At 29.6% G+C, this 18,915-nt stretch overlaps 3 protein-coding genes and 1 long non-coding RNA gene across 10 annotated transcripts; 3 read left to right on the forward strand and 1 right to left on the reverse strand.

The window, feature by feature from the left end:
* The first annotated feature begins 170 nt into the window (after positions 1–170).
* Positions 171–2,391, forward strand: LOC107064495 (AKT-interacting protein). Its single transcript, XM_015317214.2, has 7 exons — positions 171–594; positions 711–892; positions 990–1,054; positions 1,384–1,484; positions 1,556–1,743; positions 1,883–2,051; positions 2,130–2,391. The coding sequence occupies exons 1-7, from the start codon at positions 580–582 to the stop codon at positions 2,211–2,213; spliced, it is 804 nt and encodes a 267-aa protein (XP_015172700.1). The 5' UTR covers positions 171–579; the 3' UTR covers positions 2,214–2,391.
* LOC107064496 (uncharacterized) lies at positions 1,449–3,361 on the reverse strand. 7 transcript variants are annotated; one of them, XR_016176946.1, is made up of 5 exons: positions 3,142–3,361; positions 2,224–2,599; positions 1,867–2,022; positions 1,696–1,764; positions 1,449–1,588 (listed from the first exon to the last, which is right to left on the reverse strand). It is a non-coding gene; the product is annotated as an uncharacterized LOC107064496 (long non-coding RNA). The 7 variants fall into 7 exon arrangements; XR_016176945.1 differs by having other exon boundaries at positions 2,224–2,582; positions 3,064–3,360; XR_016176947.1 differs by having other exon boundaries at positions 2,224–2,582; positions 3,142–3,359.
* Positions 3,362–3,470: 109 nt separating this feature from the next.
* Positions 3,471–13,998, forward strand: Ziz (dedicator of cytokinesis protein Ziz). The gene is given in 30 exon segments (XM_089173617.1): positions 3,471–3,606; positions 4,043–4,159; positions 4,351–4,529; positions 4,611–4,680; positions 4,745–5,185; positions 5,267–5,761; positions 5,854–6,020; positions 6,101–6,262; positions 6,337–6,416; positions 6,521–6,774; positions 6,899–7,140; positions 7,242–7,341; positions 7,889–8,260; positions 8,343–8,540; positions 8,635–8,781; positions 8,871–9,057; positions 9,134–9,163; positions 9,463–9,641; positions 9,726–9,934; positions 10,183–10,397; positions 10,400–10,589; positions 10,665–10,965; positions 11,101–11,260; positions 11,397–11,557; positions 11,635–11,964; positions 12,042–12,183; positions 12,372–12,634; positions 12,727–13,084; positions 13,217–13,508; positions 13,613–13,998. Coding segments are annotated over 30 exon segments (6,375 nt in total). The 5' UTR covers positions 3,471–3,507; the 3' UTR covers positions 13,848–13,998.
* Positions 13,999–16,584: 2,586 nt separating this feature from the next.
* Positions 16,585–18,163, forward strand: c12.1 (spliceosome-associated protein CWC15). The gene is made up of 3 exons (XM_015317522.2): positions 16,585–16,979; positions 17,152–17,452; positions 17,530–18,163. Exons 1-3 carry the CDS (start codon positions 16,849–16,851, stop codon positions 17,770–17,772), a joined length of 675 nt encoding a protein of 224 aa, XP_015173008.1. The 5' UTR covers positions 16,585–16,848; the 3' UTR covers positions 17,773–18,163.
* Positions 18,164–18,915: the final 752 nt, after the last annotated feature.

The raw sequence follows: 18,915 nt of genomic DNA on the forward strand, positions 1-18,915 counted from the left end.
GAATTGAACTGTGCCGAGTTAAAAAATTTAATATTATTGACGACTAAAGTAGTTAATTATTGAAAATTTCAACTACTTGCGTAGTACAAAATAATGTAGTAAATATAACCTTAAAGAATTATTATGAGAAAACGTGTAGCTAGAATGATTTTATTTCGTGAACTGTGAATAGTACGTTTATTGATTTTTTTACCATTTAATTTTATGAAAAAGTCAGTGAATAACAAAACAGTTATGGGTAAAATTTATGTTGTGACATTTGTGTTTCTTGTTTATTTCTCAATCCTATTCTAATAATATTTGGCGCTTCCTTTAAAATTTACCATGAAGCTACTGTGGCGCCACCCTAATTGAATGCATTTCGCGACGAACACTTTTCATATACACAGATGATACTCCTTACCTCTACCCCCCATAGATCGACAATCTTGTATTTTAATATTAGTTGCCTATATGAATATGGAAGCTGTTGAATGAAATTAAAAAAAATTAATATTTTGACATTCGCATTTAACGTTTATTAAAATGATATATGCTATTAAAGAATAATATTGTAAACCTACTCACAATCCATTTATCATGTCAACGACTAAAGTACGTTTTAAATGTAGTGTTTAAGATGCAATTGATAAAGAAAAGCAGGCAAAGAGAGCATACATTAACCAACTTGATGAATACATAAAATTGTCATATTATTATGAATATTTTAGGGAGATAACGACAAAGATGACAATTTCAAGAGACAAGGTTCATTTAGAAAACTTTTACCAACGAATGTCAATGGGGACTCTCAATTAAACATGTCAGTTAAAATGATTGATAGGCCAAATATCACTCTAACCAATAAAAATTATGCAGTTTTTTTACAGGAGTATAACATTCTTTCCGAATAGTAAGTGTGACTATTATTAAATTAAAATTAGATCAGTTATCTAACGATTGGATAAACTGTCTATACATCATAAATGTATTTATTTATTTAATTATAGTAACATATTGCGTACTCAAGATTTGAAAGGAGTTTATGTTATACCATCAGCACAGAATTCTCTTGGTATGTAATATTATTCTTTATATAATTTCAAACGGTAACGTTACTATTTTTATAGCATTTTTGTATGCAGTATATCCGTTGTATATTATAGCAAAAATAAAGTATATTTCGTATAGTGAGTTTAGAGTATTCATTGGAATTTTTAGTTTTAATAGCTGAAATATATTTCATAAGTTTTGGCTTGTTCTGATAAACATTTGTATAAACTCAATGTAACTCTATTTTTAAACAATATGTTTCTTTATTAAACTCTTTTCTAAGCTTTTTTTTATGATTTATCGTTACTAAATGTAGTAATATATTTAACGTAGTAACATTTTTGATATTAGTGTGGTTTGGAGTTCAATTTATTCGACAAGGGATTTATCAAGGTGGAGTTTTTAGATTTACACTCACGTTGCCTGAAAATTTTCCGGACGGTGGATGTCCTGTAAGAGTTATATCGTTTCAAACGTTTATTTTCTAATCTTGGTAGATTTCATGGTAGCATTTGTATTTTAGAAAGTTGTCTTTCAAACCCATGTCTTCCATCCGCTTATAAATCCAGAAACAGGAGAATTATGCACAACTTGGGGATTTATTGAATGGAAAAGAAATAATAGGGTATGGCAATTGCTACAGTATGTAACAAAAATACTTACTAAAATAGATACAAGAATGACGCCTCTAAATCAAGAAGCATCCATTTTGTGAGTAAATATTTTTGTCACCTTCGATATGAGTTCTTATTCATTATTAATCTCCTTAGATTAATGATTATAAATTTGACACAATATGATTTAAATTAATAGATAATGTAAAAGAAAGGTTACTTTTTCTATATTCCAGATTGCAAAACAATTTTGATCAATTTGGGGAACGAGCCAAAGAATGTGTGAGAGAAAGTTTAAATGAAGTTTATAATCCGCCAGCATTCGAAGATCCACATTATATTACATTCAGTCCGTACATACCAGAATTGCATGATCCTGTAAAACAACAAATATATGAATTAAAGGTAATTCTACAATATTAGAATATAGATACATTTAAAAGCATGCATTATCATTAATAATTATTTTGTTCATTGGTTCAGGAAGTAGAAGGAAATCGAGCATTGGGACTTTCTTGGGTTCAACCTGGTTCTCTTCAACCATTTTCAAAGCCAGAATCAAGATAATGAGTTTTACCTTATTTATCATAGCAACGATGGATATCTTTACAAATTTAATTGCACAAGTGCAAAGCCTGCTCTCTCTCTTTCTCTCTCTATCTTAATGACTTATATGATGAACAAACTGTTACTTCAAATTATATTTTTCTATAAATAGAATCGAGATACATATATATGAAATCTATTTATATAACATTTTTTATTTATAAAATAATTCCTAATACGTACAATCTACCTGAAAATACGAACACTTTTGTACCTAATTTTTCTGATAATAATAGAACATTATATATATATAATTTTTCTTAAACTAATTTCTTTTCACATCGTAGAATCATACAAGTTTAATATTGTTTTTAAGACTGTCCGTCAATTCTATGAGCGAAAGATAACTATGGAGTGTAGAGGTAAGGAGTATCATCTCATATGGGAGAAAATTTGAAAAAGTGTCCAGCGTATGCTATAAATAACAGTTCAAAAACTTTCCAGAATGGCGCTGGTGTAGACAAAAGGTATGGTATGAATTGTAAACGAATTGAACTGTGCCGAGTTGAAAAATTTAATATTATTGACGACTAAAGTAGTTAATTATTGAAAATTTCAACTACTTGTGTAGTACAAAATAATGTAGTGTAAATATAACCTTAAAGAATTATTATGAGAAAACGTGTAGCTAGAATGATTTTATTTTGTGAACTGTGAATAGTACGTTTATTGATTTTTTATCATTTAATTTTATGAAAAAGTCAGTGAATAACAAAACAGTTATGGGTAAAATTTATGTTGTGAAATTTGTGTTTCTTGTTTATTTCTCAATCCTATTCTAATAATATTTGGCGCTTCCTTTAAAATTTACCCTGAAGCTACTGTGGCGCCACCCTAATTGAACGCATTTCGACGGAAACTTTTCATATACACAAATGATACTCTTTACCTCTACCCTCCATAACTAGTTATAAGATTATATTACTACGCGCTAATAATTAACTTTGAACTAGTACGTATATGTATATATTCATACGTATTACATATTATATATTGTCTGATGCTTATTAATCGGAAAATGTATCGGAAAAGATGTTGGTTGAATTTTCTTGGTTGAATTGACACACGTTCTATCCTCCATATTGTAAAAATATTATCCCCAAATCTAGTTACCATGTACACTGCCATGATAAATTACTATGTATCAGTTGAATGTATATACATAAGAGTACATATAGGAGCTTTCGAAGCTCGCCGATGATTTGAAGAGTTTTTCATAAAAAGAGATGATGGGAGCGATGTGTCATCGAAGAAGATGAGCGAAAGGAAATTTACTCGCGGCTTGGGAAAGCCGGGTATGGCTGCACAATTACGAGAAACTGTTTCTCAGGTTGTACGCGAAAGTACCGTACAGGTAAGGGCTATTTACTTCAACCGATACTTGCAAGCCCGATCACGCCCGATCATCTATTTTCACATTTTTTACTATGTATATTTGACAATTATACAATTATTCATGCATTTAACTCGATATACAATTATCTCGATATATATCATTTACTAAGCGCCTCAACAACTATTTATTTCATCTTGGTTACACTTATTAACATATAAAATGAATCGATTAACTGTTTCTATCTAAAAAATAAAAGAAATATTTTCTAATCTTCAAGTATAACGATAAACATTACCACATGTATAATTTATTTATTTTTAATCGTTCATTCTAACGAGACTATCAAAACAATCAATCAAATTATATATCATTTATATATATATATATAATGTAATATATTATTTTTCATGTTGTTTTAATAATATTAATTAAATGCATGTCATTTTTATTTCAGAGTAAACCACATTTAGTCGAACCCATTGATTTTGAGAGCTTTGTTCTCAAAAATAAAACATTATTGCAGAATGATCCACAAAGAGAATTATTGCTTTATCCATCGGACGATGTTTCTGTGAGTTGAGTTCTCTTACTTCTTATCTTTATCCTTGTCGGGGTCCTACATCCTATATGTAAAGTGATAAATAAGCGATAACATAATAACCTTAACTTTGACTATACATATTCATCATATTAATTGACTCGTATGAAACATTTTTTATACACATAAATATTCATTTGATTTTATTATTTGTTTGAATGTAGCAAGTCGTCTTACCAAGGCGTTATCGCACTATTGTGCCAACAGGACAATATATTTCAGAGAATGACGAAGAAGGTGAAAGTCTTTTGACGAAAGAATGTTTAAAAAGTTATACCTCTAATTGGAATTTGGTACACTATAAATACTCTGCATACAATGGAAGTTATCTCGATTTACCAAAGTATGTTTTCAATCGATATAACATTAGGATAAATGAAATATTATAAAGATACCTCCTTATATAATTGCTCATATTTTGTAGGATAACAAAAGCAGACGATCTCAAGGATGAAGTATACGAAATTGATACTGAAGTGGATCAAGTTGATGAGGTAATTATTATATTTCTCAACACAGTTCATATTTTCTCTTTGTATTTTACAAAACTTTATTTAGGATTTAGTGAAAAATAATGGTATTACAAAAGAAGGATATTTAATGAAAGGACCTGAAACTGGAAGTTCTGATCGAATGTTTGCTCATATCGGTTCGAAATCATTTAAAAGACGTTTTTGCCATTTAAGACAAGAAGTCGATGGCACATATATTTTAGAATTTTTCAAAGATGAGAAGAAAGGTGAAGCTAAATTGGCAATAGTAATGGACTTTTGTACAGAAGTTGTTAGAAATCCTAAACGTGGAAGGTACTGTTTTGAGTTAAAAATGACAGGAACTCACAAATCTTATACATTAGCAGCCGATAATGAAACGGACATGCAAGATTGGCTATCAAAGTTAAATTCTGTATTACAACATTACAAGCAACAAGAGGAGAAACGTGCTGCGTCCTTAGAAAGAACGTGTAACACTCCTCCTCCTTCTCCTCAGCCAATGCAGGTAATATATAATATATATATTACTCTATACGTATATCAGGCGAGAATGAGATTTTACCAATTTGAAATATTACGAATATAGGTATATGGAACGTTGAAAGGTTTGGAACAGAGTATGAATCCACAATTAATTAAGTATTCCAGAGAAACTGATACCAGTATAGCATTAGCTAGACGAGAAAATAGAAAACCTTTGTTTAACCTATATTCTCATATGCCGCGTGTAAAATCGTCTACAGGAAATTCTACCGAACATAATATCGATCCATATAAAGAACAATTTGGACATAGAATTTTTATTAAATGTGAAAGTCTTAAGTTTAGATTACAAGCTCCAATTGATGAAAAAGAAACTCTTTGTCAAGTGGAACCGTATCAAACAACATTATGTCTCTTTGATGCAAAACACGGTAGAAAACTCTCCGAAAATTTTTATTTCGACGTTAATCATGAAATTATGCAAGGCATGATCAAGGAATTAAGTCCTACTAGCATTATGACAGAATCTAGTGAAAATATAATTTTACCTGAAGAATTGAGAATTGTGCCATTAGATTGGATAAAACATCCTAAACAGGTAATTATTAAGTTATTATTAAATTATTTCTTTCTCAGCCTGTGTTGACATTTTTCTACTATATGTTTATGCACACATTTATCTTCGTGTAGGCTATATTTCATGTTAGCAATCCTCATCCTGACATATTCCTTGTGGTAAGAATAGATAAGATATTACAAGGAAACATATGCCAAACTTCTGAACCATATGTAAGAGCAACTAAAGATCCAAGATTAGGTTTAAAAGTACACAAACAAGTTAGAGCGTGTTGCCAAAGGTAGAAAACTTTTTTGTTCTTTTTTGTCTTATTACTTGAAAATATGTTCTAATAAATTTATTCAATATTTCTTTTTTTAGATTAGGAAATTACAGAATGCCGTTTGCATGGGCTGCTAGACCTTTATTTAGGCTATATAGCAACGAGTTAGATACTTCTCCAGACTTTCCAGCAATATATAGGCAGGAAGGAAATAAAATCCGAGATGAAGAACTATTAAAACTCCTTTCAGAGTATAGAAAGTATGTATCAATTTCGTATGCATCGATTCGTACTCGCATCCACTCATATTAATTTTAATTTCTTTCATTTACAGACCTGAAAAACTTAGTAAATTAACTGTTATACCTGGATGGTTGAAAATTAAAATTGAATCTATTATTGAGATACCAGAAAGTATGTAATTAAGAAATTACATATATTTCTTATTTATATATATATATATATATATATATATGTATACAAATGCGTGTATAAGTTGAACGTTTATATATTTTCAGATACATTGTCAACATCTTTGACTCCTCTGAAACATTTTCCCATACCACCTGTAAATGATCCAACTCTTGAAATTGCAGAATTCGAAAGTACATCTGAAAAGGATGTTCACCCTTATACTACATATGTCAATCATCTTTATGTTTATCCACAAACTTTATCTTTTGATACTCAGAAGATATTTACAAGAGCTAGGAACATTGCATGTATCGTTGAGTTACGAGACGATGATGGAGAAAATGTGGAACCTTTAAGAGTATATAAATTACAAGCTTATTACTTTAATTATTGTTATTTATTGATTTATAATATTTACTTATGTGCTTATACACTTATTCGCTTGTTTACGTGTATTTCATTTTCATTTAATTTTTCGGTAGTGTATTTATGGTCGCCCAGGTACACCACTATTGTGTTTACGAGCATCTTGCGCAGTTTTACATCATAATGCTATCCCATCTTGGTACGAAGAAATTAAGATAAGGTTACCGACTAAACTTCAATCGAAACATCATTTACTTTTTTCATTTTATCATATAAGCTGTGATATGAATAAGAAAAAGGAAAATGGAGTTGAAAATTGCGTTGGTTATGCTTGGGCTCCATTGTTATATAAAGGAAGGTGAGAGAGCGTACAATTATAAATCTAAACATGTTATCAATTACCTAATTCAACATAATAAACATCCAATTCTAAAATCTACATAATTTATATACTTACAGACTCAACGTAAACATGGATGTAAATGTACAGGTTTTACCTGTTGCAACACATTTACCACAAGGATACCTCTCCATTCAGCCCCTTGGTTTAGGGAAAGGGGTAAGAGTAAGATCATATTATTTATTAATTTACCTTCTAATACTTGTTATGTTTCAAGATGTAGCTTTCATTTGTAATTTCTTTTATCATAATTATCTTACATACGTGGAGGATTAGATTCAATAGAGAAATCACAGAGTAGATGAAATTTCATTACCTTTAACAATGGATGATTATGGTTTGTGGAAGAAAGTTTTATATTGTTCTTAGCGGTGATTGCGAAGTAAACAGAGATTTTCTTCAATATATGCATGGGCATTAAGCGTTTTGAATATTTCATCATTATAATCAGTCACCTGATAAGTGAGTTAATATTTTCAAAAAGAGTATCCGGATATGAAGATTATATGAATTTGATCATATTAATAATGATGTATCAATATCATTTAATCCTTGCATTTCAAGTTGCACGAAACAAATTGTGCATTAAATATAATTATACATTTATATTATTACTTGCTGATTTATCTTTTTATATTAACATATAAATATCACAAATCTTTAGCGTGCTTAAATAAATATTGATTTTTTACTTTTTTTTTTGTAGAATGCTGGACCAGATATTACATGGATTGATTCTCAAAGACCAATATTTACAGTAGCTTTTCAATTAATATCGACCGTATTTACTCGGGATTCTCATTTATATAATCTTTTTGCTCATGCCGAGCGAATTCTGGATACGAGGCCATCTGTAACGCCTTCAGATTCGGAAACATGTAAAATATTGAAAGCAGCTCATGCGATACAGTTGGTCACAGCTATTACTTTTCTTCCTACTATATTAAATCAATTATTCACCTTATTAACGTACAATATCGGTGAAGAAGTAGGATTATATATCGTTAGAGTATTGATACATATTATAAATATGATACACGAAGCTGGCCGAAAAGAAATACTTCAGGCTTACATCAAGGTATTTTTATATTTTCCTATTAATCTTAATCCCATATATATACATTACTAATAATACCATTTCACCATAATACTTTTTATAGTTTGTCTTTCTATCGCCATCACAAACGGCCTGTAATATGACTGTACATGAACAATTAGGAAAATACCTGCCAATATTATTACAACCAAACAATACGGATTTTTTGGTAATTAACAAATTCATGCGGCATTCTTATTTTTTCTTTGAAATAATGATTAAAAGTATGGCACAATATCTACTTACTACTGGTAGGATAAAAGTAAGTTCATTATTTGATACGCCTTTTGATAGTAAGCATGTGTACTGTATAAATTATTAAGAAAATCGATAATAATGCGTAAACGTTATTTCAGATGCATAGAAATGAAAGATTTCCCAAGGAGTATCATGAACGCGTTAAGCATCTATTGGATGTAATCATGCCATACATAATAAATAAGTATAAAGAAATGCCAGTTGAAACTCATGAATTAAATAAAAGTCTTGCTCAATTGTTGAAGGTATTTTAAATGTTTTTAACCAGAAATTTGAAATATATATATTAGAAAAACGCATAATGTCAATTGATAATGTTACATTTTTGTTATAGCATTGCCTCACATTCATGGATCGTGGCTTCGTTTTCCGTTTGATCAACTCGTACGTGGATAAATTCTCACCTGGTGATCCGCGTGCTCTACATGATTTTAAATTTACATTTCTTCAAATAATATGTTCTCACGAACATTATATATCTTTTAATTTGCCAATGATGCAGTCTCGCATTTCACCTAGAGGTAAGAAGTTACGTTTAGCTAGAATTTTATCAATATTAGCAAATTTGGAAAAATAATGACTTTATTCCCTGCTTAGAAAATACTGAGAAAGAGCCAGAATGTAATGGTATGTTAAGATAATATTCATGTACTCCCATTTTTATTGTGGTTTTTTATTGTAGCCATAGTAAGTGGGAGTAGTATATAATTTTTCTCTTGTTCATCACCATTATAATAAGTAGATTGAAATATTTATTACAAAGCCTTTCTTAATAAATATTTTTATTAATTATTACATTATGCATAATAGGTCGGTCTTGTGTATCATAAACTATTCTTTGTTAAAAATGCATGACATGGATATTCAGAAATTATATTTTCAGGATATTAGAGGAATTTTATTCTAATTATTTGTATTTTTTACAGATTTGATGAATGAATACTGTCTATCAGAAGATTTTTGTAAGCATCATTTTTTGGTTGGCTTGTTACTCCAAGAAGTCAAAATATCTCTTAACGAAATCATGCAAATTCGAAAAGTAGCCATAACTACTTTGAGAGATCTCTTGGCTAAGCACGAACTGGATGATAGATACCAAAATAAGGTTTCTCATTAATACATTTGCATCATTCTTTTTCATTTCACATATTTTTATTAATCATTAAATGTGCATATTTTTAAATGGTAGGGACAACTGAGTAGGATAGCATCCATTTATATACCATGGTTAGAGATAGTATTGGAAAATTTGGTGCGTTTACAATCTGTACATGACAGTTCTAAAATAGAAAATAAACACAGTGATATAAATCGAATATCAACTAGCAGTTCCTTTTTGGCAACTAAAGATATCGCTAATAGTACTATAACATCAGGCACTCCCAAATCTATTCACAGGTGTGATCAGAAGAATTATTTCATTGCAATTATATTTATTATTATTATTATTATTGCTACTATATTAATTTTGTTGTCGTTGTTGTTTTTGTTGTTGTTGTTGTTATAATTATAGTTATTATTGTAATTGTTGTTTTTGATAATGATGACGATTATGATTATGATGATGACAACGACGACGACGACGACGACGACGACGACGACGACTACGATGACGATGATTTGATTACATAATTAATTATTTATAGACTTACGTTAAATTTGGATACGCAATCTCCCATCAGAGCATCTATACATTTAAGAGATTCTACATATTTTGCTGCTATCGCTGGACAAAGTTTGATGAATGGCTATTCTTGCACTAGTATAGAATCAGATACATCAACGATGTCAGGTGCTTCACAGTCAAATATATCTCAAGAAACAGCAATTATTCGTGAATCTGTGGAAAATGGTACAAGTGATAAAAAAGACATTCTCGTTCTTTAAGCGTTACTCAGTCTTCACCTAGATGCGATAAATTGCAATCTTCTGAAGTTAAGGATATATTACTTTGTTTTCTATTCGTGATCAAATATTTAGGCGATCATCAGGTTATTGCATGGTGGCAACAATGCAGCGATTCAGAGATATTGAGTTTTTTTACTGTCATCGAGTAAGTCATCTTAATTAATAATAATTTTGTCCTTTTTTACAAGATAAGAAATTATTTGATTAAATTTTTCTCTAGAATAAGTCTTCACCATTTCAAATATGTTGGTAAAAGGCAAATAGCTGCTAATATAATAAATAATTCTGGAAAACCTCGTACAGTAAAAGCAATGACATTACCAGCTAGAATGGCACCACCAGATTTTACTACTGAAAGTCCAACTACTGGTACACTGCAACCACATAATACTGTTACTAGAGAGAATCTTATTGAAAATGACAGTGGTAAAATGTATCAAGCTTTACTCGAGGCAAATATGGCTACAGAAGTTGGTCTTATAGCACTTGACTGCTTAGGTCTCTTTTGTATTCATTTTAAAGTATGTATTCGTTCATATTTATATATCTTTTTCTCTTTGTGTGTGTGTGTGTGTGTGTGTGCGTGCGTGAACGCATGAGCGCGTATATAAAGTTACGTTAATTATCAATAAGAATAATATATTTACTCTTCATAGGATGCACTTTTAGCAGACGACGGAGAAAATCCAATAATGCAAAAATTGTTCAACATCTATCTATCCTTTCTTCAAGTTGGTCAATCTGAGACCCTTTTACGTCACGTGTTTGCTGGACTTCGAGCATTTTTAAATAATTATTCTATTGCTTTATTTCAAGGTATGCATTTATATATATATACAGAGTGTTTTTTATCACCTTATATATATTAGGTGATAAAATAGATATAGTTATCAAGTTACAAGTTACACTTTGAGTAGAAACAATTAATGTACACCCTAATACATATTTTCAGGAAATGCAGTACTTTGTGGACGATTATGCTATGAATTATTACGATGTTGTAACAGTAAACTTAGTTCTATTAGACAAGAATCGTGTGCTTTACTGTATTTGCTTATGAGAAGTAATTTTGAATTTACTAGTAGAAAAGGATTGACAAGAGTGCATTTACAGGTGAAATTAAGTTGGAAAAATATATTTTAAATTAACAATATTTATTATACATTTTCGTTTTCATGTATTTTTTCAAGGTAATAATCTCAGTTTCACAAATGCTTGGAAATGTGATTGGTTTAAATAATTCAAGATTTCAAGAATCATTGTCATTGATAAATAGTTATGCTTCTTCTGACAAAGTAATGAAGGGTACTGGTTTTCCAGTTGAAGTTAAAGATTTGAATAAAAGAATTCGAACAGTTTTAATGGCAACAGCACAGATGAGGGAGCATAACAATGATCCTGAAATGCTTGTTGATTTACAACATAGTTTGGCTAATTCTTATGCCAGTACACCAGAATTGAGGCATACTTGGTTGGAAACTATGGCTAGAAATCATGCTAGAGATGGAAATTATTCCGAGGTATTTTTTACATACTTGTTATAGTAGTTATGTATAATATGATAGATCTATACGATTGCTTATATTATTTCATTTAGGCAGCTTGTTGCCAGTTACATATTGCAGCATTAATGGCAGAATATTTAAAATTGAAGAAAGTTCATACATGGGGAGCAGAGGCTTTTGACAGTATTTCCGTGAATATTTCTAGAGATGAGCGTAGCCTTAAGCTCGATGCTGGTGAGATTTGTATGTTTTGCATCATAATTGCATTGTATTTTAAGCAAGTTTTATACTAGCTTACTTATGCATATATAATAATAATAACGATTTAAAGCTTGGAGTGAATAATAGTTGGAAAACAATATTTTTCATGTAACCTTAACACGAATGGTAAATATTATATTTTAAATGGTCTTTTTATACAGGCGTTCAAGATATTCACTACACAGAATATTTATTGCTTGAGCAATTGGAACTTTGTGCTGAAATGTTAGAAAAAGCGGAACGTTTCGAATTACTTGGTCATCTGTATCGTTTAATAATTCCTATGTATGAAGAAAAACGAAATTATGACGCTTTAGCAAATTGTTATACACATTTAGCACAAGCTTGCAATAAAATCGTAGAAGTTACTAAATCCGGCAAACGGCTTCTTGGGAGATTTTATAGGATAGCATTTTTTGGATCTGTAAATATCGTTAATTTATCTTTTATCATTCCTCATTCAAACAGTTTATTATTCTATATTGAGATGAATTATTTATTTGTTTATTATTGTAGGCATATTTCGAAGAAGAAAATGGCCAAGAATATATATATAAGGAGCCTAAAGTGACGTCATTGTCAGAAATCTCTGAACGACTTCACCATTTATATTCGGAAAAATTTGGTTTTGAAAATGTCAAGATGATAATGGACTCTGTACCCATCAATGTTGCTGAATTAGATCCAAAAATAGCATATATTCAAGTGACGCACGTAACTCCGTATTTTGAAAAAATAGAACTAGATACTCGACAAACAGAATTTGAACAAAATCACAATATATCTTGTTTCATGTTTGAAACTCCATTTACGAAAGATGGACGAGTAAGGGCAAACCCTGAAGATCAGTGGAAGAGAAGAACTATTTTAACAAGTACAATTATAAACTTTTGTCTCTGTGTATAGTAATTCTAACGATTTATTTCTTTTATTTCTTCCATTGCTTTATTCTATTTAAAGATTATCATCAAATATTATTACTTACTTTTTATTTATTTATTTATAGCACAATATTCCTTTCCTTATATAAAAAAACGTATAGTAGTGATTGAAAAGAGAATAATGGAACTTAGCCCCATCGAAGTAGCTTTAGATGAAATGAGACAACGTGTTCAAGAATTAGAGGATGTGGCTTTAATAGCTCCAACGGATGTGAAAAAACTTCAATTACGTTTACAGGGAAGCATTTGTGTGACAGTAAACGCTGGCCCACTTGCATATGCTTCTGCATTTTTAGACCCAGCACTTTCTCTGCAATATTCTGATGATAAAGTTGAAGAGTTAAAAGACGTTTTTAGGTAATTTTATTCTATCTATAATTTATAATATCTCTTCTCATATTATGTTTATATATATATATATATATGTATAATGTAACAGTTCTCTATTTTTCTGTTTACAGGGAATTTGTAAAAATATGTTATACAGCTTTACAGATCAATAGTAAATTAATTACTTCCGACCAGTATGAATATCAGGAAGTATTACGCGAAAATTATCAAAAGCTTTGTCAAAGTTTATCATCGTTATTGGGTGAACCTATATGGTCGGACGAACAAGTTGGAAGCTTTAAACGTAACAGCGCGGCTTTATTTAGTGTTATTAGTGGCGCTAATAGTCATACGAGCACAGCCTAAGTCACGCGATAATGTTGTTCATGTCTCTCGAAGTTCATTGCAATCACATTAGAGTATCGATAGAAAATAATTAAGTAAAATAATAAGCAAATCTCTTAAATACGCTCATTATGCTTAAATTATGCTTCAATTATACTCACATTATGCTCGATGTATATATGTATGCATATATATCATTTTTGAATCAGTAATCAGAGACCATTTTCTATACTGCAAAGATTCTTTTCTTACATTAAAAAGAAATGTTGGAAACAAAAGTATTGTTCATAATATTCTAATGAAACAGTAGTAAACTTGGTAGTATTGCTCTGACGAGATTTAAGGCTGACTATCATAAATTATATCAGCTCGTTTTAGAGTAGAGAAGTGGCTACATTTAAATACTTTACTTATATTCTTAAGATTCCGGTAAACATATTTCTTACATTGATAGATACATAAAATTTAATGTTTATTTTATTGATGTATCATTGTCATACAATTGTTCAATTAACAACTATCATAACAATACAGTCACTATCACATTTTTAATATATGATGCAGTATTTGTGCATAACGATTTAACTAAGTGTCAATTGTAAAATTATTTTAAGCATAAGAAAATGGATCAATTTGTACTGTCTACTTTCTGTTAGTATGTACTTTCCAAATGTAAAATCTAACTTCATCTATTATAATATATAATACGTATTGGTATATACAATACAATATACTTTTAGAGCTTTTATTTATTAAGATTACAATAAGGTATTTCTCTCACACAATGTTATATTATATATTATATATATATATATATATATATATATACGACGTACATGTATATGCAATGATAGCAAACTAGATTATGAAACATGTTACAAAACATTTATTGATTCATTGTGCAAAAATTGATTATGTAATTTATATGTTGTCTACTTCATGAACATATAATTTGATTTGTACATGTATAATTTATTTCGGATACATATGTAATGTATAAACGAGATTTATAATATAATAAGCTTAGGTCCGTATCAATAAGAACAAATAATAATAACATTAATAATAACAATAATAATAATAATAATAATAATAATAATAATACAAAAAAGGATATATCTAACATTCATAAAAAGCCAATAAGAAAATCGTTTTTCTTAATTGAAAATATTCTTAATTTAGATATGCCTATAAAAGTGAATTTTTCTATTTGTTAGACATATCCTCGCTCGTTAAAATGTAGCATATACTTATTCAAGATGTACTTATCACGACTATTATCTCCTTAGTTCACGCATTTCACAAATTATTTTGATCCTGTAAAAAGTTGTTTAAATGTTTATTATGTGATATATTTTGAATAGAATTATATTTTTTTTTTTTTGTTATAATACTTATATATAATTATTCTTTTTTAAATTTTTGTACATAATTGTATAAGAGAAATCTTTTTAATGTCACAACAAATATATATATATATACATATATATACTATAATTTTAGGAGAATTTCTCCAAATTCTGTGATTTTTAAAGATATTTAACACACTTTGTTAATATTACGAATTAACATAACTGTGAATATAAATTTGTAAAAGAATTGTTGAACACAGTTATATTTTAAACTTGTGTTAATACAGTTAAAATGTTTAAACAAAGGAAGAGATATACGTAGGTAATTCGATTTTACAAAAGAGTTTTTGGATTTTAATTTCAATGATATATAATATAGATTTTTTTTTTACAAATAATATTTAATATACATATCTTATTTTATATCAATATAGATAAGATTAAAGATAACAAAAGGTATTCTATAACATGTTTTGTATGTTTTTAATTGGAAAACAAGAGGAAACAGGATCAATTAGAATTTTTGACAAAGCTGCCAATAGTATTATGCCTTTCACTAAATATTATCATTAGAGAGAGAGAGAGAGAGATTTATATCCACACTTTTGCCGTTGCATATTATTTTTTTGATATTAAGATTTTTCCTTTTATGTCTGAATATTCAAGCTAGTAGCGCACGTTTGTTGTATTTAGCAAGTAAATTATACTATTTGTACAATTTATCTTATTGTGCTGTGTGCGCGAGACTTTTCCCCCTCTCTTCCTTTTGTTGTGCATATAAAAGTGAATAATTAAAAAACCTTATTCTTATTCTTATTATAAGATTAGGGTTTTCAGGTAAAAATTGATCGAGAGTATCCATTATTACCATGTTGTGACCACGTTGTGACGAATACTGCCATAAGCTGGAAAAATATTGTAATTCCGACCAATGGAATATTTGTGTTTATAATTGTTAAGATGGGAAAGAATTATTAGCTTTTTGACGTTCTTCTTGTGATATGACGTGCAAATGTACAAATTTTTCTTTTAATAGAACCATTGATGTAAAGCGAAATGTTTCATATCATGTATACATCTTTGCTGTATGAAAGTTGAAATGCTGTCCAGTATTGACATCGATATAATTCTCATGGAAATACGTTTCTAACGATTGAAATATCAATCTGTTATTTAATACAGTATCACACAAATAAGTAATAAAATAGCTAGCTTAAAAATTGCAAATAAATACTCATATTATTATTAAAAATTCTTTAGTCTTTTTGATTGAACAAAAAGGATCCAATAAAAATACAAATTACCAAGATCCTTAGCAAATAAGTAAATATTATAATACTTTGTAAAAAGTATGGTAAAGTAACATGAACAAGGTATTAAATTCTATTTTATACTTTTTTGTATTATTATTTAATTGTTATCACAGTCTCGATCATTGACAAACATTTGAATATTTGGCGCCGTCGCGTCATCATTATCGAATCGAATATCGATATTAATCTTAACAGAAATCGAAATAGCGCCATCTAGCTATGTGTTAAGAAAAATAATGCTTATGTCGTGTAAACTTTGGTATTTTGTCTCGTGTCAACTTTGTCTACTCGATTGAAAAACGATTATTTTAAAAATATATTGCGTGTGTGTGTATTAAATCATTTTAAAGATATAAGATGACAACAGCTGCAAGGCCAACGTTTGATCCGGCTAGAGGTGGTCAGGGCCGGGGTGAAAAAGATTTAAGTGCGATATCGAAACAATATAGCAGCAGAGATTTGCCATCGCATACCAAATTAAAATACAGGTAAATAAATAAACATAAGACACATAATAAATGAAGATTATGTTAATTCTCTATATTCTTTAATATTTCTACTTAAGCATGGTGCATGATTGCATTCTGAGTTGTAAACATAACCTTAATATCTTATTTATGATATTATTTTTGATGACGTATTTTAAACATAACATTACAGAGAACATGGACAAGGAACGATCGAAGAACTCCGTAATCGCGATTTTCGTAAAGAATTGGAGGAACGTGATAGAGAGAAAGATAAAAATTCTAGTCGACGTATGATTGAACCTGCCAGAGAACCTGCTCCAACTAATGCAAAAAGACAAAAAATGGATCAAGTTCCAGCAGCTAGCTTGGATGCGGATGATCCCCTTGACGAAGATGAATCTGAGTCAGAGAGCGAAGAAGATGATACTGCAGCTCTCGTAGCTGAATTGCAAAGAATTAAGAAAGAAAGGGCAGCTGAGCAAGCTAAAAAGGTCATTATCCTACGCACATTTGTTTTCACATATAAACCGTTTACTTTAATACATTATATATTTTTTTAATTATACAGGAAATGGAAAAGAAACAAGAAGAAGAAAGAATAAGAATGGAAAATATTCTTTCTGGAAATCCTTTACTTAATTATTCCTCTCAAAGTGGCAGAACAGACATGAAAGTGAGAAGAAGATGGGACGACGACGTTGTTTTTAAAAATTGTGCACGATCAGAACCAAAAAAGAAACATGACGTTTTTATTAACGATTCTTTAAGAAGCGAGTTTCATCGTAAATTTATGGAAAAATATGTTAAGTAGCGTGGAATAACTTTTATTATAAATGTATTGAATTTTGTGATAATATATTTGTTTGCATATATTGCGTATTCGTAAATAATCATTGAAATTGACAAAAAAGAGAGAAAATATAGTTAATTTGTGTGCTAGAATATAATCATCTTCTTTTTACATGCATAGATTATGCTCAGAATATTAATTTAAAAAAAGAAGAAGAAGCACAAATATAATACTCTATGTACATTTATTTTCAATGAATATTAATGAATTACAAATAAAGTATGAGAGTCACACGTTTTCTTTTTACTATATACTGATTTTTCTGTATACCTATAGACATATTAGAATTATAAATATTCCATAAGTATGTATTTCATTTTTCTAAGGAGAATAAAGATTTTGGTAAAGTCAATCATCATTAATTTGAACAAAAACGTGGAGTTTTTCATATACGAAAATATATGAATAAATTAAAAAGTATATATATATATATATATATACATATATATTATACTACTATAATAAGTGTAGCTATGGTAAAGAAGAGGAAAAAAAGTATGACTAATTATAGGATATAAAGACAGAAAAGTAAGCGCGAATACATTAAGCAGAGGTTTCAGTAGTGTGCGGCTCGTGTATTTACGTGGGCGCATTTCGGTAGCGGTGCAAGCCAGTCTTTGCAGTCGAGAGCGTCTGTTAACCGCTGGGTCAAGTATAACCGGTCGTAGGGTGCCAAGAGATGCAGGCAGGCAGCAGGCAGTCTACCGATGCGATGCGCAGCTGGTTATCGTCGGTAGACTCCCTGGCACCGACCTGGCCAACAAGCGGCAGGGACACGAGGCCGCTTCCATGAGAAAGAGAGAGGGAGTGAGAGAAAGAGAGAGAGAGAGAGAGAAAGAAAAACGACCGTTCATTGCTACATCTCCTTAAAATGATTTCTGAGAAGAGATATATTTTCTCCCGGCACGTTCAATCTTTCATTTGTTAAGTTATCTTATTTCTCATATTTACATTTTTTTCTTTTCTTTTTAATGATCAATCAGAAAGAAGAGCAATATAAAAAGTAGATTAAATTTGAAACATAACAGTATTAAATATATTCGCATAATTATTGAAATGTTCTTGGATGATTTATATTAGAATAGAGAAATAAAAATCAAATAT

Source organism: Polistes dominula, unplaced genomic scaffold (assembly GCF_049000335.1).
Source record: "Polistes dominula isolate Pdom_NZ unplaced genomic scaffold, Pdom_raw_medaka contig_33, whole genome shotgun sequence".
Taxonomy (NCBI): Eukaryota; Metazoa; Arthropoda; class Insecta; order Hymenoptera; family Vespidae; genus Polistes; species Polistes dominula.